The 22234-nt window shown below is 53.4% G+C and overlaps 1 protein-coding gene across 6 annotated transcripts in view; it reads right to left on the minus strand.

Annotated features, from left to right (window-relative positions):
- Window positions 1-14997, minus strand: part of MPP2 (MAGUK p55 scaffold protein 2) — a 25208-nt gene extending 10211 nt beyond the window's left edge. For 2 of the 6 annotated variants that reach the window (XM_073889169.1, XM_073889166.1), the window contains exons 1-3: window positions 14895-14997; window positions 12346-12409; window positions 7261-7379 (exon numbers count right to left, since the gene is read on the minus strand). In XM_073889169.1, coding sequence (XP_073745270.1) covers window positions 7261-7379; window positions 12346-12376 — 150 coding nt within the window. In that variant the 5' untranslated portion in view covers window positions 12377-12409; window positions 14895-14997. Of the gene's footprint in view, window positions 1-7260; window positions 7380-8939; window positions 9133-12345; window positions 12410-13292; window positions 13340-14572; window positions 14634-14894 lie in introns of those variants that run through there. The other 4 variants (XM_073889168.1, XM_073889170.1, XM_073889167.1 and 1 more) reach the window with 4 other exon arrangements.
- Window positions 14998-22234: the final 7237 nt, after the last annotated feature.

Genomic DNA, 22234 nt, shown 5'->3' on the forward strand with positions numbered 1-22234 from the left:
AACTGAGGGTTGCTGGAGTGGTCGGGGGTGGGAGGGATGGGGTGTCTGGGTGATAGACATTGGGGAGGGTATGTGCTATGGTGAGCGCTGTGAATTGTGCAAGACTGTTGAATCACAGATCTGTCCTTCTGAAACAAATAATGCAATACATGTTAAGAAAAAAAGAAGAAGATAGCAGGAGGGGAAGAATGAAGGGGAGTAAGTCGGAGGGGGAGACGACCCATGAGAGACGACGGACTCTGAAAAACAAACTGAGGGTTCTAGAGGGGAGGGGGGTGGGGGGATGGGTTAGCCTGGTGATGGGTATTAAAGAGGGCACGTTCTGCGTGGAGCACTGGGTGTTATGCACATAGAATGAATCATGGAACACTACATCCAAAACTAATGATGTAATGTATGGTGATTAACATAACAATAAAAAAATTTTTTAAAAATTTAACTCTGCAAGATTTTCCTCATCTTCTCTCATTCTGTATTTGTACCTCCCTTCTCCCTCAGTGATAATTTATTTCCCAAGAACATTAATACATTTATTTATTTGTCCTGTCCTCTATTATTAAAAAATATTTCAAAATTGCTAAACAACCGCTGCTACCTATCACAAACTTCAGTAAAAGTCAAGATTCATCTGCAGTTCTTTTTATCCTCCGAATAGTCTAAAAGCACTTACAGCATTTACGGAAATGTTCAACAACTGTGCTGCCCAATGTGGTAGCCACATGTGGCCACTGAGCAATATGACAACTACGACTGAGAAACTGAACTTTTAATTTTATATCAGCATTTTGGTTTACTTCGGTATTTTCATTTTAAGTATTTAAATAAATACTCACATGTGGCTTGTGGCTACTGTATTAAACAGTACAGCCTTAGAATATATCCCACATAGGGTATACAGTCAGAATATTGTGAGCAAAAGTAACTAGAATTAATTCCCTTTTCTGTATGCTTATGCTAACAATTTAATATGTGGATAGATTCACTTATCTGCACTTAGTTTCAGAGTTCGCTTTTCTCATTCTTTTTTAATTTATTTGTTTTGTTGGAATATGTACAACATTTACATGGTTCACATTTTAAATCTATATAAAAAGTAAATTGAAGGAAGTCTCCTTTCCATCCTCATATCTTCTACCCTATTCACACCCACACTAGAGGTAATGATTTTCATTAGTTTTGGTTTATTCTGTTTCTTTTCACAAAAATAAGTAAATATTTCTCTTTTTTACATAAAAAATAGAACACAATACACACTCTTTGATTCCTTGGGTTTTTGGTTTATTTGTTTAATTGGCTTGGTTTGTTGTTTGGTTTTTTTACTTAACAATATGCCCTGGAAATCACTCTAAGCTGCTACATGGAGATCTTCCATTATTATTATTATTATTATTATTATTATTATTATATTTTAATTACTACATTTGACTCACTTCATGACTGGAGGGCCATAATTTATTCAACCAATCTCATGGGTATTTACGTTGTTTCTAATATTTTACTATTGCAAATAAAGCTGCAGTGAATAGCCTGGTACAGCTGTTGTCTATCTGTAGAGAAGTCTTCCACATAAGTTCCTGGATCAAGCAAGAGATACAGGTGTGGTTTTGTTAGATATTGACAACCCCCCTCCATGGGGATTGGGCCGCTTTGTCCTCTTACCAGCATTGGCTGGGAGACTTTCCTGAAGCCTTGCCTGGACCAAGTACACAGCTAGCTAATGGTGCAGCCGGTACTTGAATCCCGATCTGTCAGCTCCTGATCCACAGCCAGAAGCAGACTGCAAAAGCAGAAACACCACAGAGCCATTTCTTAGAGAGCTTTTCCCTCTGCCTTCCCATGCCAACCTCTCTGATATTGGCAGAAGACAGGGAATTCTCATTTGAAGTCTAGGCTCATAATTAAATAGCTCAAACACTGAAAGGAGTCCCAGAGAATGGTGTGCCAGAGGGTAAAATCACTCTTACATCTGGAACTGACAATGTGATTTGTTTTGGTCAGTGGGACATTAGCAAATGTGATGCAAGCAGAGGCCTGGAAAGTGCTTGGGACTTGGGGCTTGTCCTCCCTTGCTGCTGGGACTGCCTTGGGGAGAACCCTGGGCCCCCTCCTAGAGGACAAGAGAGGATGCCATCCTAGACATTGCAGCCTTCCCAGCTGGGACACCAGTCATGTGAAGGAGAATGTCCTAGGCCACCCTGCCCGAAATGAGCAGCCCAGACCAGAAAAACCACCCAAATGATCAAAAAGATCATGAGAAATGAAACATGGTTGTTTTAAGCCACTAAACTGTGGAATGGTTTGTTACACAGCAGAAGCTGGCTGATACACTGAGCTCCCCACCACTGTAGCTTCCACTTGTCATGTCCCTTGGTCAGAGTCTCTATTTCAGTGACACCCCACCCCCGCCATCCTTCATTCTTCTAGGACCCTGTCTTGCTTTGTCAATTGTCTCACCCCAGCCCTATCACAGGAGTGGAGTCTTCCCAGTGAACTCTAGCCCAATGGCCAAGACTGCATTGTAACAATTCCTTATGGTTTGAAAAGCACTTCTGCATCCAAGACTTTCCCCATGCCCACCATGACTCTGAAAGAGAGACATCATTATCCCCACTTTTCAGAAGAAATAACTAAAGGTCAGAGAGGTTGTTAGACAAAATAAAATCACACAGCCAGCCAGTGACTCTTCCATGTTCTTTCTATCTCATCTCATATGGATTAGATCACAGGCCTCCCAGCTGGCACATGTCCCCACTGGTAACAGTTCACCTGAATTTCTGAATGTCACCTGACTTGGATTGCTCACCTTGGCCTTGCCTATTGTCGGAACACCTGCTGCTGGATCCAAGTCAGCCCTCCCAGATGTCACCCACCTGCTAGCGCTGCCACCTGTCGTCTGAGCCAACCCCCTGGATTTATGATCTGTTGGCTACATTTGACTTCCCTCCAGAGCCTTTACACTCTGGGTTTGTCCCCTCAGGCCCTGCCCCTCCCTGGTCCTATATCTACTCAGCCCAGCCCCTCCCACCCTGTCTGCACAGCCCCAGAGGGGAGAGGCAAGCTCCACTCCACAAGGGTAAGGGAAGGAGATTAATAGCTACCAAGGCAGTCCCAGTTTGACTATTCCTGAGTTTATGGGCCACTTCACCAAAAGAACCAAGTTTTTACAACTGGATCTTTGATCTGAGTACTTTTGTCTGTTAGGTTAGAAATGTACCTCTGTACACATAATCATTAAAATCGATGAGGCGTAAAAAGTAGGTCCCATTGTCCAAAGCAAGTCATGTGGTCAAGCCCAGATTGAAGAATGGAGAAACTCTACCTTTTGATGAAGGAGTGACAAAGTTCCACTGCAAAGGGGCACACGTACAGGGATGGGAGGGATTCTTATGAGCTCAGAGGGGCGGTTAAGGAGATGCACTTCTTGCTTGTCTCACAGCTCGATGGAGAGAAGTCACAGGGTCCCCCTAGCCCACCAGCCTCTCACTGGGAGTCTCAGTATTGAAGAAAGGTCCGCACCGCCTTCTATTGTGCTTTATGCATCTGGAACCATCCTGGGAATCTCCTGGGAGGCAATTCCGACCAGCTTATCCCCAAGAACAATTCTGGAGAAGGGAGTTTATGTTTACAGTCTGATCTACCTCATCAGTAACTTCTCAGTTAGGCTGTACGGTGAGGTCCCAGCCCAACAGAGTTGGGTTCCCTCCAGAGAACAAACTCTCTGACAGCTCATTCCCACAGCCCCAGCACCACATCTGGTATTCAGTGAGCATGCCATAGATATTCGTCAAATTGAAGATGGTTGACTGAGTGAGTGATAGTCATACAGGCAGCAATCCCCTCACTGGAGAGCTGTCAGGTGGATCAGACCAAGACACTGAAGAAGAACACTATCGAGGGCAATCATGCTTTGGAGGGGGCCCTCTAACCCCAAGATTCTGCCATCCTGAAAGCCCCCTCTTTCATTATCTGTCTCACTGTAGAAGCAACTGCTAACGTGACCCAGAGGTGATGTTAAATCCTGCTCCATCCAGAGGTCTAATAAATCCTACTCTGAAATCAGCTTTGGCAGGTTACAGGTGTGAAGGGTCAAAATGTGCATATTCAGCAATGCCACTGCCCAGTGTCCACCCTAGAGAGACTTTCACACATGTGCAGAAGCAGAGGAATTCAAGGACGCTCCCCGCAGCGCCATCCTGAATAGCGGAAAATCAACAACGTACCTGTCTCTCAGTAGGAGAACCAACAGACAAATATATCGGGCTCTATTTTGTATACTGGAACACCACACAACAGTTAAAATGAATCTCTCTGGGGCGCCTGGGTGGCTCAGTCAGTTAAGCGTCTGCCCTTGGCTCAGGTCATGATCCCAGGGTCCTGGGATCAAGCCCCGCGTCGGGCTCCCTGCTCAGCAAGGAGTCTGTTTCTCCCTCTCCCTCTGCCACTCCCCCTGCTTGTACTCGCTCTCTCTGTCAAATAAATAGATAAATAATCTTTAAAAAATAAAATAAAATGAATCTATCTGTATCTACATCTATACTTATGTCAATAATCATATTACTTATATGAACTAGAAATCTCACAAACCTAAGCGGCTTGCGCTATCTAATTCCATTAAGGAAAGTTTAAAATCCCATAGGCTAGCGGCGGATTGTGTACATCTAAACACATCCGTAGGCAAGACAGGCAAACATTCAGGGGTAGGACATCATCAACCTCAAGCCAGTGGTCACCTAAGGGGAGGGAAAGCCAGGGAAGTGGGACCAAGGAGGGGCACCAACTGCATCACACTTCTTCTTTCTTACAAAGACATAGCAAGAACGCAAGACTCTGTGGCCAAGCATCCCCATCCTGGAGGTGATACTCACAGGGCTCTTAGGTTTTTTTCCTACACTGTTTGTATTCATTCATTGAGCAAATATTCCGTGAGCACCTACTGTGTGCAGGGCACTCTTCTCGGCCCCCAGCCAGGACACAGACAGACACACCTGCCCTGGTCGAGTTCACACTCTCTTTGTTTGAAACATGCTCGATTCCTTTTTATTTTTAATCCATAAATACAATCCTTGACCACTGAATGGAAGCGTTCTGCCTTTCTCCAATCCCCCCCTCCCACCCCAGTCTGCTCAGTTTTCTCCTACCCAGAACATTCCACTTATACCCTCTGCCATTAGCAGCCTCCCTGGGGCTTCAGCCATTCTACACATGGAACGCCCCCCATGACCTGTGGGACACACAGGTGTCCCCGGGGACACAGCATCCCCGGCACAGCTCTCTCCCGCCGGTGGGGCCTGCTCGCCCTCCACACCCCATGCTGGAGCCGGCCACAGCCGTCCTGTGACAGAGTCCCTACATCCCTACAATGTGGAAAAGCTGCCACCTGGCTACCCTCTCCCACTGTCTCATCACCATCATTGCCAACTTCCTGGTCACCCCACCACCATTCCTGGAGACCCTGAGCCTGCCTCGGTCTTCTCCCACCCCGATGCCCACCATACCCTAGATTCCAAGGCCACCCCACATGCAAACCTTCCATTTCTGGGCCTCTTGAACATTGCTGACCACCCTGTCCACCGCAGCCACACCCTAAATTGTCATGTCACCCCCCCCCACCGAGCTGTCCTCCTTGGAAACCTGCCACCTCCCTCTCTCTGACCTCTGCCTTCTCTTACAGCTCTCCACTCTCTCCCCAAACACTCTGCAACCTCAGAGAGCCCCCAGGCCTTCACCTCCGTTTTCTTCCTGCCTCTCTGTCTCCTCCTGGTCCCCTTCCCTGTCCCTCCCAGTCTGGGCCCCAGAGGTGATACTCTGAGACACTTCCTCTCCCCTGTCCCCTTCACACCAACCCAGCATCTCAGCCTCCACAGCCCACACCCAGCGCAAGACCTGGGCCAAAGCCACCCCCTTTACTCCCAGCATCCCGGGACTAAATCATCCCCACCCCAGAAAGTCAGGCACCTGCCACAGCCAGTCTGGGGCTCTGTCCATCCTGCTCCCTGGCTTTGGTGGGGTCCCTCTCCCCTCCCTTCAGCGATTGGTTGAGTCTTCATTTCCAAATCCACTGGTTCAACCCTGATCCCTAATTTCCAGCAGACAACTGCTCCCCTTCTCTGAAAAATCTGAGCAAGTAGACATGATTCCCTGCAACTCCACTGCCTCTACCCCAGGAAAGGGGGCACCCTTCTACCCCACTCCCAAGCCCCAACCCTGCCTCTGAGCTGACGGTGGCACCAGCCTCTTACTTCCCCTGTACAGAATCCTGAGTGCCTTGCTACGCCCACCCCTCACCTTCCACACCCAAACACCAAGCATTGCCAATTCGCTTCCTAAATACTTCTTTCATCCTCCCCTCCCTCAAGCCCTAGGTTACCACAGGTCTAGTTCAGGGTCATCCCCAATTCTGGCCTTCCCAGCTCCAGCCATGACCCTCCAACCATCCTCCATGTGGCTGCCAGAGGGATGCTCCTAAAACGTCCATGTCCCATCATCACGCCCCTGCTTAAAACCCACGAAAGTTTCCATGTCACTCACAGGACATCACAGGACAAGGCCCAAGCCCCCAGCACAGCCCCCTGTGCCCTCCACAACCTGTGAGCATGTCTGCAGCTTACACTCCCCGTCTCGTACCTGAAGCTCCAGCCTCACACCCACACTTACAGTCCCCCCAAGACTTCTGGCTTTTTCTCACCTCTGTTTCTGCTCAAGTTCTTCCCTTGGCCCCAAATGCCCTCCCCCTCCTTCTCAGGCTTCCAGACTCAGCTCAAGTGGCCCTTCTTCCAGGAAGCCTTCCCTGGCTACCCCAGACCAGGTTAGGCATCTGTCCTTTACATTCCTAAAACACCTAGTGCATCTGCCTCTATCATGGCCATTACCAAACTGTTTAATAACTTTCTCTCTTAGTGAGTTTCTCCCCCACCTGGAGCGTGGCAGGTGACCTTAAAAAGACATCTGCACAAAATGCCCAAAGGCAGAGGGGACAGGCAGGACGAACTCTTGGAGATTGCAATGCACAGGCACCAGTCCCACCCCCCACCAGCCGCAGTCACACGCATCTTCATGGGCATGTCCACACTCCCACCGGCCAGGCACGGGACAGCCGGCCACCTGCAGTCATGAAGACTCATCACCTGGGCACGGATATTCATGCAGAGCCTCTCCACGGGTATTCTGGGCCACATGCCCCATTCCCAGGCACCCTACCGCCAACACCCCATAAACTCCCTAGGCCAGTGCCCTTGTGCCCACCTCCCTAGAGCACTGTACCTTGGCCAGGGATCTCACTATGGGACTTTCCATAATGCCTCTAAGGAAGATCAGGTCCAGTTCTGCAGCCCCCGTGGCATTGGGGAGCGATCCGAGGTTGTCCAGGACTTGCTGCATGGCTGGGGAGAAGGGGCAGGCAGTGAGACACAGGAGCTAGCTGGGCACAGGAGACCAAAGCACACCAGAGCCACCCCACCCCCTCCTACCCCGTGTCCCACAGAAGATGACCCCTCTCCAGCAGCACTTCCCCCCTGCCCAGCACAGGCACTCCCGGCCCCTGAATGTCTGAGGCAGGTGTCTAGGGGTGAGGGAGGGGGACAGTTTCCTCGACCTGTTCTCTAGGCCCTAGGTAATGCCAACCTGGCCAGGTGGGAGGGTCTAGGAAGCAGGAAATGGATTCTGAGGTGGGAGGAAGGGAGAAAGGGAAGCAGTTGTCAGGTTCCAGGTTCTGCCCTGAACTAGAGAGCCACAGACTCCTCGCTTGATCTCTGGATGGACTGAAGTCTCAGGACTCAGCCACCTGCACCTAGGGTGCTCAGGGATAGGAGAGAGAGTACTTGGAGCGTGTCCCTGAGTGTTGTCAAGCAGGCAGCCATGCAGGAGGCCAGAGCATACACAGGATACCCAGTACAAATAGCACCACTAATTAATTCCGTGCAATTTTCCAAAAGTCATGGTCCCTCATTGGCCTCAGTTTTTCCCTCCTGTAAAATGGGTTAATGGAACTAGACAGGGTCTACAGGCCCTTCAGCTCTGACAGAGAGTGATCTATTATCATTGAGAAGTTAATATAGATCATAGGAAGCCAAAGCTGCAGCCCAGAACATTGACAGGAGCTAGGGAGACAGGCACCCTCGGGTGCTGTGGGCACCAAAGGGCAGAGGTTAGACCAAGTCAGCCCAAGGATCAGCAACCTCTCAGCCTGGCATGGGACATAACCAAGGACATGAGAACACCTGACACTGGGCTACAGCAGTGGCCGCTGAGGTCTGAGGTAGGGCTTGTCTGTACCCACCCACGGAGGTGGGAGCTCCTGGCTGTGGCAGGTTCTGGGGGGAGGAAGGAAGGAGCAGAGTGTGCCCAGCTGGGGGCAGAGATGGGCAGGGGGTATCATTACTCTGCCACCCAGCCACCCACGCCTGCATCTACATAACAGCGCTCAAGCCGTGGAGGGGGCCTGGGTACAGTCCCTGGCTCCTCTCACTACTCTTGTCAGTGCCCCCTCCTCCAGGAGGGAATAGGGATGAGGAGGAGGGGGCACTGAAACTGGAGAAGCAGACATGCCTTAGGGATCCCCTCTTCCCCACCTTCTCCAGAAACAAGATCTAAGCCTGCCCTCTAGACCCCTCCTGCCCAGGCCAGGGCTTGGTATTGATCAGACACCTGCAAGGCCCTTAGTGGCCTCGGAAAGAAGCCAGGGCAGGCACCCTTCCCACTCTGCCAGGGTATCCTGGGATCCACCCTCCCCAGCCATCCTCACCTACAGACTCACAAGCCTGTCAGCCTTGGAGGACAGAGCCCGGGCGGAGTTAGTGCCCCCTTGCCCAGGCCAGCTCCCTTAGGCTCCCGAGGGCCCGCTCCCGGGGCACCCTCTCCAGATGCCCAAACCCCGAGGAAGGAGGGTAGATGAAGTGGCCAGTTCCCCCCGCCCCCCGCCCCCCCACCCCACCTTTCCCTACCTTCCCTCCGGAGATCAGCTTCCTCAGAAGAGCCCAGGGATACACCCTCCAAGGAGGCCCCGCTGCCTGGGCTGCCCGCCATGGCTGCCCCCCACCCCCGGCTCCGGGGCTCCTGGAGTAGCCTCCAGGCAGCTGCCGCTGCCTTGGCAGCCCGAGGCGGGCAGCGCTCCAGGAGGCGGGACTCGGGGAGCGCCCTCTGCAGGATCAGCCAATAGCAAGGCTCAGTCTCCCTGACCGCCTTGCTGATTGGCCAAAGCCCCGACTGGAGCAGCCGGGTGGGGAGGGGGCGGTACAGGAGCTGAGAGGGGGGCGGTGGGAAAGAGAGTCCCGGTCCTCCCGGGGCCTGATCCCCCCACCCCGTGTTCGCACCAGCGGGGGTCAGGAGGGGGCGGCTGAGGGGAGGTCTGCGGGGCAGGGGGTTAACCCCTGCTGCCCCTTCAGAACCGAGGTGGTGCTCAGAGACCCCCCCCCCCGTCACAGTCCAGGGGCGGGAAACCCAAGGCGGGGTGGGGTTTTGGCCCCAGCTTGTTCCCGCCCCACCCCTTCTGGAAGTCTCTCCTCTAAAACACGCATGCCACTTCCTCCTCTTGCCCTCGGACCTCTACGTTCCTTCTCCAGGCCCAGTTTCCTTTACAATGCCCTCCTCAGGATCAAAGGAAGCCCCCAAGAATGACTCTCAGTCCTGGGCCAGAAGCAGGGGCACCACTGTGGCACGGGGCAAATACCTCAAGCCCCAAATGTCTCCCCCTACCTGCTAGCCATGGGGGGGCGGAGGCTGGGGAGACAGGGAGGAAAAGGAGGGGAGGGGAGCGGCACCACCCTGGGCTGGGAGGGGTGCCTCACAGTCTGACCCACATCTCAGCAGCGGCTCCCTCCCCTCCCCCATCTCGCACTAGCTCCTCCCCTTAGGTTAGGGACGGTGCCTGGCAGGCAAGTCTGGCATCTTGGAAGGGAAAAGGTGAGGGTGCATTCTCACATCAGGGACCCCGGTGGGCAGGAGCAAAGGACTTGGCAGTTACCCCAGCCCAGGGCCTCCATTCCTCTGATACCCTGTACCATGAGGACACCATCAACTGCTGCTGCCTCCAGACAGCCATTCCCTGAGGAGTGACACCAGGTCAAAACGCACCCCTGGTTGCCATGGCAGCAGGAGGGCTTACACACCAGGACATTAACCCAGGGATGCAGGGGAGATTTAAAGGGACAGCTCCACCTCAAAACGGCCCACAACCCAGCCGTGATTCAAGAAAAGAGGGAGTCAAGTAAAGAGGGCAGAGAGGGTAGCGCTCCAGGTCTGGAGACTCCTGGGGCAAGTTCTCTGAACACTGTCCATGCTATAGCCCACATATCCTTCAACCTGTCCTCAACCCTCAGGAAAGGGCCCCTGAGGGGTTTACTTCTACTTTACTAGAAGTAGACCTGGGTCTCTCTGCAAGAATACACTCATACCATCTCCCCTCCACAATGACAGAGGCATGTTGACCCATAGGGAAGAGAATTGTTGGCTTCACCCTGCAGATCCCAAGGCTGGAATCTCCCTGGGAAGGGAGCGGGGAGAGGGAGGGTAACCCTGACCTCAGAGGCGGGTGACCCTGACCACAGCTGTCTCTCCTATGGGGACTGTAGGAAGTGTAATGGCCACCAAATGGGAAGAAGCAGGCCCATCATTAGATTTTTGATGCCAGGAGCCAATCCAGCCTAGGGTGGGAGCAGAGAGGGCCGCCTGCAGGAAGGGCCAAGAGACTCATAGCTTGGGTCGCACATCATCTTTTTACAGAAGAGGAAACTCAGGATCCTAGAGGTTAAGCAGCTAGTTCCTGTCCTCCTTCCTTTGGATATGGGAAGGCAGAAGTAGCCCAGGGCATAACACCCAGGGGCCCCAGGGGTCCTCAGAGTAAGCAGGCCCTGGCCTCCACTCCCTGCCTGGACCCCACTGCATCCCCACCATGCCCCCATCAAGTGGCCTACAGCAGGAAAGTCAAATTCTCCCCCCTCTACACCCCTGCCAGGCACTATTAATGGGTTTACTGGGCAGCCCCAGAGAGAGAGGCCTTTAATCACAGGCTCAGAGATGGGCTTAATTAACCCCTAAGCAGCTTACAGTGGGGCCCGGGCAGCCTGGAGCAGAGGAAGAGCCCAGGGGGCTCAGCAGGCTGGACACAACGTGGGGGCACTGAGCCCTCCAAGGCTGCCAAAGCTGGGGGACATTAGTACAGTTCCTCTTCTACACGGAGAAAAGGTCTTTCCTGGAGGGCAAGGGTATCACAGTTTAGGGTCTAGCCTACCCACAGCAGCCTTCACTGTCCTGGTTCACTTTCTCAGAGGGGAGAGACAGGAGAGACATACTAACCAAACTGGGAGGCCTGGAATGGCTTGCAGAGGCAGCAGCAGCCTTGGAGCAAGGGAAGGGGCTGCACAGGCAGGAGGCATCCAGGCAGGGGAATGTCAGACAAATCAGAGCAAACCCAGAGCTGATTGCAGTGTGAGGGCCCATAGCCTCTAGCATAGGGATCTGCACCTGGTAGGTCCCTGACAGCACACAGGGTGGAATTCCTGCATTCCCCAGAGTGGAATGCAGATGTTGTGCATAGAGAAGCATTTGTCTATGAGGAACGCCCACAGCTGTCATCAGATTCTCAAAAAGGGATCCAGGACCAAGAAAATTTAAGAACACTTCTCTTGTCCAATAACCTCATCTTACAGATGGGAAAACCTAGGTCCTAAAAAGGACCCAAAGTCACAGGCTAATTGAGGTAATAACCCAGCAGCGCAGCATAACTGTGAATACTACTATCAGGAATATTCTTTCCGCCTCATAGCCTTAGAGTTTCACATCAACCTCTTTATAGAAGAGACACAGGCTCCAAGAGGTTAAGAAATTTGCTCCTGAGGCTTCCTAGCTCATCTGGGCGACCCGCTCCCTTGCCCTACAACCTCCCACAGAAGCAAGTGCAGGCTTCCTGAGCTGGCATTCTCCACGCACACAGCCACACGCCCATCTCTGGCACATGCTGCTTTAGTCTACCCATCTGGTGGCCCCAGGCTGTCCTCCACCCCCAAGCCATCCTCCAAGGGCCAGGTCCTAAGGGCCACCTCACCAACCAGCCTGGCCCCAGGCCATTGCCCTCTGGCAATACTGCGGATCATCTCTGGAGCGTACATGCCTCTGCCCTCCACGGAGATGAGTTGAGCTGTGTCTCTGGCCCCACCCTGGAGCAGGTGCAGCGGGGGCCATAGAAGCTGCCTGAAGGAAAGGCTGAGTAGCAGGATGGAGCAGCGGTGGGGGAAGGGTTATTCTTACAGGTGGCTGCCAGAGTGCCTGATGGCTGCCGCTCTCCCCGCTCAAGTCCCTGCCTGGCACTGCAGGAACCACAGATACAAATGGACATCCTCAGCCCCTTCTTACCAGACTCAGAGTTGGTGGCAGCAACTGGCATGGTGAGGTCTGCAAGGGCCCTGAAATGTCTCTCCTGGAGGAGGGAAGAGAAAAGAATGAGAAAGCACAATGGCAAAGCAATGGGGGAAGGAATTAGGAAGGGCCTCTCCTCAGGGTCAGGGCATTCCCCAGAGACTGCATGATCCCACAGTCCTGGGAGGCAGGAAGAGCAGATATTTCATGCCCCTTTCTCCCAGGAGGAGGAGATCGGAGGATCAGAGAGGTTAATTGCTTTGCCCAAGGTCACGAAGCTAATAAAGAGAGCTACATTGAACACCCAGGTTTTATGACTCTTTAAAAAAAAAAAATTGTGTTTCTGCCTGCCATTTGTCCTTTATTTATTTTGGGGGTGGTAGGAGTCCAGAATTTGAGTCAAAAGCAGGAAAGATGAGCATTCCTAGACTGTAAGCTCCATGAAGTCAAGAACTACATCTGTTTTGCTTCTGGATCCCAACCCTAGCCAGTGTAGATTCTCTACAAACATTTGTCTCTCTGGCTGACAGAAATGAAGTGATACTTTCCCAAGGCCTCCCTGACTTCCTCTTTCTCCCTTTGCCCCTTCTTAGTGCAGAGCTGAGACAAGGAAAGCACGGGGCTCCCTATTCTCCAGGGGAGGGTGCAGGGGGGCACCACTACCCTTCTTCCCCTTGCCTTCCGGGGTACTTACTGCTGGAGAAAACCCTAATTCTCAGTTGCCATGACAACTAGAGGCAGTGGCTCACAGCAGGAGTGAGGGGAGAAGAGGGAAGCAGCTGGCAGCGCCCACTTTAAGACTGAACGCCTGCTGGGCCCCGGGGATAGGGAGCCACAACTTCCCCTCACCCTAAGAAAGGATTCTACCCAGAGGGACCATCACCAGGTTTTAAGAAAACGCTCTCTAGCCCCATCCCTTCCGCCCCCAGGCCAGAGCTGGTCACCTGAGCTTAGGTAGCAGAAATTACAAAGGTTGGGGGATGACTCCCTTTCTTCCTGGGTCGTCCCCTAAAGACGTGGAAGAAAGGAGTTTTCAGGGAAAGAAGGGCACCCCCTGTCAGGCTAGCACCCACGCTGGGAGAAATGCCCAGGATCTCCTGTGCCAGCGCCCCTGTGCCAAGCCCTGCTGTGCCTATACCTTCCCTCCTTCCCCAGCCAAGGTCCCTACCACCTGGAACCTGGAGCCTTCTCCCGGCTGCTGCTGTTCTCCCTGACAGTTACTGGCAGGGGGGACTCCAGACATCCTCCTTCCTTAGAGACCGGAAGGTGAGAAGAGGCAGGGAGGATCCTGTCCCCTGGAGTCTTGCCCAGCCTGCCTGGGTTCTTCTCTGGGTAATCAGTTCCCACAGCGTCGGCTAGCTCTTCCCCACCCCCACCCCGTCCTCTGGGAGGGCGGGGCCTGGCTTGTGCCCACAGGAGAACGGCAGTGCCAGGCAAGCCAGCCTGGCTACGGGCCAAGGTCCAGGGCCCAGGCTTCTGGGAACGCGCACCTCGGCTTCCAAACGCCCGGGCCTCGGTGTCTTCTCACCCCTACCTCCAGACTATCCACACCACCCAGGGTCAGTTGGTGATGCGGACCAGGCGCGAAAGGGGGAGGTTTCCTCCAACCTCCCACCCACCCATCCCTCCATTAATACACGTACAAAGAGATGTTGAAGAGAAAGGTCTGACAAAGGCGCTTTGAAGACCGACAGGTCGTGGGGAGGGGTAGACAGACTGAGGGATGGCGGGGCGGGGGGTCTAGAGACGTGCGGACCTGCACGCACCGACAATCGGATAGCCCCCGCCCCACGAGCCGGGCCCTAACTGGCTGGGCGCTAGGACCTGGGGGAAGGGGGGCGTGTTGCGAGCCATCAAAGAAGGCTCTTTGCGAGCGCGCCCGCGGGAGACCAGGGGATGAGGTCACTGAATGGATGCCCCCCCCGCCCCCGTCCTCACTCTCCCTCCCCCCCCCCATAGTTGACCTAACTTTCTGACCCCAGCTCTACTCTCCTGGCACCGATCCGCCCTCAGGTCTCCAGACCCTAACCCTGGCCCCCGAACCCGACCCGCCCTCCCTACAGCCTGGGAGGCGAAAGAAGCAGAGCGCCCCCCTTCCCAGGACCCCCTCCCAGGGAAGGTTGAGGTGTTGGCCTCCCAAGGGGGCCGGGAGGGTGCACCGGGACCCACACAACCTCTGTCGCGCGCCCCCACCCCCCGGAAGCGCTAACAGCGCGGTTCTTACGTAATGCCCGGCTCCAAAGTCCCCCGAATCCGCACAGCCCCCGAAGAGGCCTCGCGGATACCGGAGCCTCGCACAGCTCACCAGCTCTGTGCCCGATGTTACTCTGGAGCCCTAACCGCGCGGGCCAGCATCAAGAAGCAGCGGGGTTTGATTTCTCCCTAGGAGCCCCCGAGAAAGGAGGGAGGCGGGCGGTGGAGAGGGAGGGGACCGGCCTGAGGGAAGGGGCCGGGGGAGACCCGACCCGGAGAATAGGGCTGTGCCTGGACGAAGAGGAAACAAGGGCCCTAGGGTGGGCGCTGGCCCGGAGTCGGGGGGCGCCTACCTGCGCCCGGGGCAGCCCCTAGCTCGGTGCGGCTCCAGAGCAGCCCCGCGCTCCGCGTTTATTGCTTGTCAATCGCTACCCAGGCTCTTAAAGCGGCGAGGCCTCCTCTGCGCGAGGGGGCGGAGACCGAGAGGGGAGAAGAAGGGAGGGGGACCTGGATGCCGCACGAAAAGCCGGAGAAAGTCGTCTTTCCGTGCAGCTAGAGGGTAGGCGGGGAGGTAGTGGTTTGGGAGAAACCGCACAGCCCAAGACCCCGTGCTCGCGTTCCACTCGGGGAAGCAGGGGCTAGGACCCGTACCCACTAGCGTCCCTCGGCGCCCCGCGATCCCTTAAAAGGGCGATGGTGAAAGATTACTCCGCTCCCTTCTCTCAGCTTAGAGCCATGGTTCAATTCCGGGCGTGCCTCACCTTTCCCCGTTATCCTGTTTCCCAACTGGGAAAAGGAACAGGAGGAGTTTAGGGAGATCCCCGAGGGGCAGGAGACCCATCCCCATAGGGTCTCGGGCTCAGAGGCAGCTTCGAAGGACTCGAATGGTGGATAGCTGGATCCCAGAGTCTCTGGAAGAATTTGCAAAGACGGGGGAAACGTCTTCCAGAGGGAGTTCAAGATCTTATTTTAAGTCTGGATGGGAGAGCTGGTCCATACCCCCTGCTTATGGAATACGGAAAGAAGTAACTCGCTATCCTTCTTCAGAGTCCCATCTCAAGAAGTAAATAAAGTATTAAACCCAGTTAGGTGTCTGCCTTCGCCAGCCTCCAGCTCCACCCCAGACCTGCTGGTAAAAGATAGTGTGTGGCCTTGGAATACTTGTAGGTTCAGCCTGGAGACCACCCTCCGCTCAGACAGCATATGGGGCCAGCCACGGTACTTCTCTGACCTCAGTGTCCCCCAGCTCCTCTAATTGTCTTCCAGAATATGCAGAGATCATCCCTCTTTCTTGCTAGCTGAACTCCTAAGACCAGAAATGGACCGCAGTGCCTGGCTGGCTCAGTCGGGGAAGCCCATGGCTTTTGATCTCAGGGTTGTGAGTTTGAGTCCCACTTTGGGTGTAGAGATTACTTTAAAATAAATTTATTATTATTATTATTTATTATTATTATTATTACGTAGGCTCCAGGCCCAACATGAGGGCTCGAACACACGACCCTGAGACCAAGAGTAGCATGCTGTACAGCCAGGCACCCCCAAAATAAAATCTTTTTTAAAAAAAGAAATAAAATGAGAGAAAGAAGGAAGGGAGGGAGGAAGGGAGGGAGGAAGGAAGAAAGGAAGGGAAGGAAATGGACCGCGTCTTGGAAACTTGCTTGGAAATCTCAGAAATGGGTTTTACTTGGGAATCCATCCAGGAAGCAGGAGACTGGTCCCCGGGACCCCAAGAGACTCAGTTCACCCCTGAGCTCTGGAGGGCATAAATTTGGGTATATAGATATAGGGAAAAGCCATAAAACCAGGCCAAACTCTGCTGAAAGGCCTGGCGCCTCTGAGCTCCCCCCACCCCCGTTACCGAGGGAGGAGAAGAATGTTAGTTAGCGACTCCAGATGGTGGAGCCTGGAATTGCAGGTTTCTGTCTCCAACCTGAGGCTGGAGGGAGCACACTATTTCCAACCCTCTCCTCAGCCCTCAAACCAGAAGATCCTCCTAATTCAACTCAGAAAAAAAGTCCCCTTCCCATTATGAAGGCTACCCTCTACTGTCACCTGTCCACCTCTGGGCAAAGAATCACTCAACTAATTGCATTTGGTTGGGAAGTGGAAGGATCTTGAATCCCTCTGAAATATTAATTACTTCTTCTCAATCAGGCAACTATTATGCCACAGCAACCCACAGTAAACCTTCAATTCCATTCAGGATCCCCAAGACAAGGTGGAATCCCAGATTCTGGCCCACTAGGGAGGTGGAATCCAATTCATTATTCTTACAAACTGACTCCCCCACCCACACCCCCAGTAACTGTCAGTCGACGGGTATCAAGTATCTCTCTAAAAGGGCCTTACATAATGCCAGCCCTTCACATCTTTTCAGGACCTTACAGCTGATAAATTGTTTGATTCTCCCAACAGCCCAGTGAGGTTCCGGTGTGGCAAGAAGAATTTCTTGATGCAGAGTACCATGCTCCTATTTTGTTTCAGACAAGGTGCTAGCTTCAGTAGTACCAAGTCGGATACCAGGGTCAGTGGCTCCTGATCGCCTGGAGCTCCCAGTCTGGGGTGTTGGTCGAGGAAGGTGGGCAGTGTTAGACACAAAAAGGACTTTCTGGTCGGTAGTTGAATGTCCTACCAGAGGTGCAGTAAGTGGGCCCCAAGGAATGAGAGTGCTACTGGCGGGAAATAGAGTAGCTGAGAAGGGAAACAGGTTGGAAGGTCCAAAATGCATCCCATGGCAGTTAGCGGCTGCCCCCTTGGGGTGGGGGGCCCGGGTGCAGGAGAGTGGGGGAGGCCGGGCGGGGGGGGGGGGGGGATAGCGTCCTCTCCCTCTGTGGTCTGTAATTAGCTCAGTCTGCCTTCCTGCCTCCTCAGATCACAAGGGTGCAGTCAGTGTCTCTGCTTCCCCTAAAATCAAGGGTTTTCCTCGGGTGGATGTTCGTCGCAGGGCTTTGAGAGTCAGGACACGGAAAGAAAGAAAACTCAAAGCGGCTGTTCTGAATTTCTAGCAGATCTGGCGCGGCATAGAGTGATGTTGCACTCGCGATAACGACCAGCAGGGGCCGCCAACAGCTATCGCAAGCCCACACCCTCACGTTCGCCCTGACCCCTGCAACTCGCCAGTCTTGTTCTGGAGACCTTTTCTCTTGGATGTACCTCTCAATGGGAAAAAAAAAGTTTGAAACTCTCACTGCATATATATATATGTAGTCACATTACCTCTCTGAGCCTCAATTTTTTCATCTATACAATGGGGATAACCCCCGCCCCCCAAGGGAGAGGACCGATGTGGAGTGACTGCTACAATACAAGGCACACAGAAGGTGCTCCATAAATGCGCTCCCCTTTGGGTGTGGGTTGAACAGACTCTAGCTGGGTGCCATCTGGGCAGTGGGTGTTTAGTCTCTGTCTCTGGATATCTGGTGTGCCCATAACTGACCTCAGGTCCTCCTGGGGCAGGCAGGGGTGCATCCCAGGGCTGCTGGTTCCCCAGGTATCTGGTATGGGCAGTATGTCCTCTTCCCACTGCTCACACAACCATTAGTGGCATCTTGCCCGGTCCTATCTGTGCCACCCACTTTTATCCTCTCCTTCCTCCACTGCTCCCACCAAGTTGCCGAGGGCTTTGCTGTGGACACCGTATAACGGGGCCAGGAATAGGTAGCCCATCACCAGAGCAGGGATGAGCTTGCAAAAGGCAGTGCAGACCCTAAGAGTGAGAGGGAGTCTTGCTAGCGCCGCCCCCCCCAGTAACCCAATATCCATTGCTGGAGACCCTCACAAGCCAGTGATGCCTCAGAGCCCTCTTGTAGACCCGGAGAGGGCAGGGGTGAGAGGTCAAAGGGAAGAGAGTGGAAGGAGGCTCTAGATGGTGGGAATACATGCCCTAAGGACTGTGTGAGGCACTCGGATTGTTGTCTGGAGACAGAAAGAAAGGAGAGAGAAGTGTCCCCACTAGGACTGGTGACCCGGAAGAGGGGCTGCGTGTGCAGGAGTGCACGCACACACGTACTCACACACGCCCTGTGCTGCTTCCCACCCCTGTGCTGCTTCCCACCCCTGTGCCCTGGGCCAAGGGAGCACTTGTAGAGTGTGTTGGGGCAGAGACGGAAGGGACAGGCACAGGGGCTGTGGAAAGCATTAGGGCAGCTTGCTGGGTGACTTCAGGCAAGTCGTTTGGCCTGGACTGGGTCATATCCACCTCACAGACTCCGCATAGCCAGGAGGGGGTGACCCATATAAAAGTGCTTTGTGAGCCATGGCAGGAGAGCAGGGTTACCCAGGGCAGGCCCTGGCCATGTCCCCTTCCCAGGAAGGCAGGGAGGTCCCAGTCCCAGAGCCATTCTCTGCCCCTCCCCTGCCACACACAGCAAAATCTCTTTCCCCCTCCGCCCTGCTTGGTGCCAACTGATCAGCTCCAAGCCTCCCGGCCAGAATCTTCTCCAGTCCTATGCACTGGGGTTTAGCCACCCGGGGCCCACGCTGTGCACCTCTCCTGTCTGAGGTGCCTGAGGGCAGAGTGGGGGACCTCCTACCCCTCCCACAGGGGCTCCAAGGCCTCTGGCTTTTCCATCTCCAGCTGCCTGCTCTGTGCTGCCATGGGGAGCGGGTGGGCCCTGAGAGGGGGAGAAGTCCGATCATCTTGGCCTCCCGCCACCACCATTGCCCTTCTCCAGGCCAGAGCCCTTGGGGGCAGGGCTGCCCTGTCACCTCCGATGCTACAGAGCGTGGGAGGGCTCACCATCCCCCGAAGCAGACTGTGAGTGTGTGGGTCCAGTGCAGCAGGCCTCAGGGTCTGTGTTGGAGGTGCAGGGAGTCGGGGACATGGTGAGTGCTTATGGCAGGAATACCCCGGGCATGCCCCTCTCCGTCATCCCCTGTCCCACTCAAAGACCAGCACTGAGGCTGGCAAAAGGAAATGCGCGGGTGGCCATGTTCCCCCAGGAGCTCTGGACCTTCCTGAGCCAGGTGGGCGGACACCTGGGAGATGTGCACAGCACACCCGAAGAGCCTGAAGTATGCGCAGGGATGTGTCCGGGGGTGTGTTTATGCGCGCATGAGCGTGTTTGTGATCGTTTGTGTGTCTATGTGGATGATGTACAGGTGCACACATGGGGTAACTGTATGCTATGTCTAGGCGCGCGCGCACACACACACACACACACACACACGTGTCTGCACCGATAGCCTGCATGGGTCTGTGTGCTGTGTGTGCTCTGTATGTGTTTGTACGCACACGCGCATGTGCATATGTGAATTAGGGGAGTGCCAGTTTCTGCTACTGTGGAATTCTGAGCACCCTCCCCAGCAGCCCAAACCTGCTTCCCCCATTGCGGTTTTGGGGCTGGGGATAGGAGGCGGAGGAGGAGACCTCCCGAGGACCCTGAAAGTCTCCCAGGGCCCCTCACTGCCCTTCTCATGCTGACCATCTCCTTTCCTGACCCCTCCTCCTCAGCCCACCATGACTCTGTTTCCTATCCTCACTTTCTCCCTCTCTTATTTACTAGGATCTTAGGTCTTTTGAGGAGGGCTTGACCAGAGTCACTTAGCACCCCCCCCCAGTCCCTGAGCCCCTGCCATCAGAAACTCAGTTGCTGTAATTCAAGGGTCCAAAGGGATTTTCTCCAAAGGTCAGGCATGAGCTTGAGTCCGGAAGTTCTCTTTGGACCTTCTGTTCTCCCCAGTAATGAATCTTCAACCCAATGATAGTCTTGGGATGTGAGCTCCTATCAGCCAGCTTCAGAGCCTGAATGGGCCTGAGTTCCTCTGGTGGTTGCCTCCCTGTTACACACGTATGCACGCATGCACGCACACACATACACACATGTTCTCCCCTTCCTTCCAACCTACTGGCACTGGTTCCTGGAGGGCTCCCCATTCTCCCAGTTGTCCTTCCTCTCCTGTTCCCTGTGCCCACAGACCTGAATCCAGTCAACTTGCTTTCCAACCTCCTGACCCTCTAAAGAGCTCCCTCCTTCCTTCCCTCCCTCCCTCCCTCCCTTCCTTTGGTTCTTCTTTCCTTCCCTCCTTCCTTCCTTCCTTCCTTTCCTCCTTTCAGAAAGAGAGAGAGAGAGAGCACAAGCTGTGTGTGGGGGGGGTGGTACAGAGAGAGAGGGAGAGAGAGAATCTCAAGCAGGTTCCATGCACAGCTCAAAGCCCAATGCAGGGCTGGATCTCACGACCTTGAGATCACAACCTGAGCCAAAATCAAAGAGTCAGGCGCTTAACCAACTGAGCCAAGAGCATCCTTTTCTTGATTCCTTCTGTCTCTCTCCACCCTTCCCCTAAACCTGGCTCACATGGAGGGCTCAGCGAATCTAATAGTAAAGTAGAATTTCAAGGAAACCCTAGCAATCATGGTATACAGCTCTATGACACACAGTGGCAAACCCTCAAAGCCAAAGCCTCCCAGCGTTCTTATCCACTGCTCTTCCTAGGTCACCACGTTCAGGGTCACAACTGACGGGCAAAGCCTGCTTGCCCTGAGCTGTCATGGGAGTGCCTGCCCCCAGAGTTCTCCTCTGACAGCATGGATGTGCCCCAGCCTCCCACTCCCTTAGCCAGCCGGCCGGATGGGCCCTATTACATTCTTTCCAGGGGAAGAGGGAGGATGATACAGAGTTAGGAGAAATGGGGGAGATCTTTTCTTCCCACTGTGTCTGGGGCATTTGCTTAGTTCACCCCACTGCTTAATTTACATTCGTTGATTTTCAAAAAGCTTATTCATAATTCAAAATCTTCTCCTGCAATAGGAGCTGCCACTCTGCTCTAACCATCATCCACATGAGCGCCGCTATGTGTTAGCCTCTGTGTACATTTCTTTGATCCTCATAACAACTGTCCGAGGCGGTTGAGTACTATTACCCCATTTTACAGATGAAGAGACTGGAGTACAGAGAGATTAAGCAATTTGCCCATTGGCATGACGCTGCGAGGTGGTGGGGCTGGGATGTGACCCCAGGTTGTGTGGCCTCAGTCAATGCTGTGCCTCACTCCATAGGTACTATTTTTAGCTTTCACTTCTTCATAAATGAAGAAACTAAAGGACAGAGGAGCTCAATGACTTGCCCAGCATCGCACAGCAAGCAAATGGCAGAGCTTGGCTTAGCAGGTTTTGTTAGTAATGACACTTGCTTCATTTTCCATAAATTATTCTCCAATCTACAAAAATATGATAACTCACAAAAACTGCTGAACTTAAATAACATTTAAATTTGACTTAATTTGAGACAATGCATAAAATTATCAGCACTAAAAGAAATAAACATCTAGAAACAGTTTGTAATCTTTCTAGTTGATCCTTTGCTGTTATCCATCATAGTTTAATGTAATCTTGAATTTATCTAGATTTGATTAAAATACTGTTACTAATGTGTCCTAAATCTTTTATTAACTTGGCATCAGACACTGGGCTTGAGAACAGCTTAGCAGCTCTCAAGAGCAGCTAGCCCAAATGTCCTTATGGGAGAGCCTTTTGGCTTTCAGAGACTACCTTCCTCCTCCAGTGGAGAAAACCTGACTACTTGGCCTTGGTCTTCTCATCTGTAAAATGGGAGGTTGGGAGTAGGAACTAGCTTCCTGAATTCCCTTCAAACTCCATCAAAATATGTATCCCAGGAGACAACTTCCCACTCTGCTCATAAAGGAGATAAAAACCTTCTTTCCAACAGGGATTTCCAAGAAGGGGTGTCTTGAT

Source organism: Callorhinus ursinus, unplaced genomic scaffold (genome assembly GCF_003265705.2).
Source record: "Callorhinus ursinus isolate GAN/ISIS: 27379988/994484 unplaced genomic scaffold, GSC_fseal_2.0 scaffold102, whole genome shotgun sequence".
In the NCBI taxonomy this organism is placed as follows: domain Eukaryota; kingdom Metazoa; phylum Chordata; class Mammalia; order Carnivora; family Otariidae; genus Callorhinus; species Callorhinus ursinus.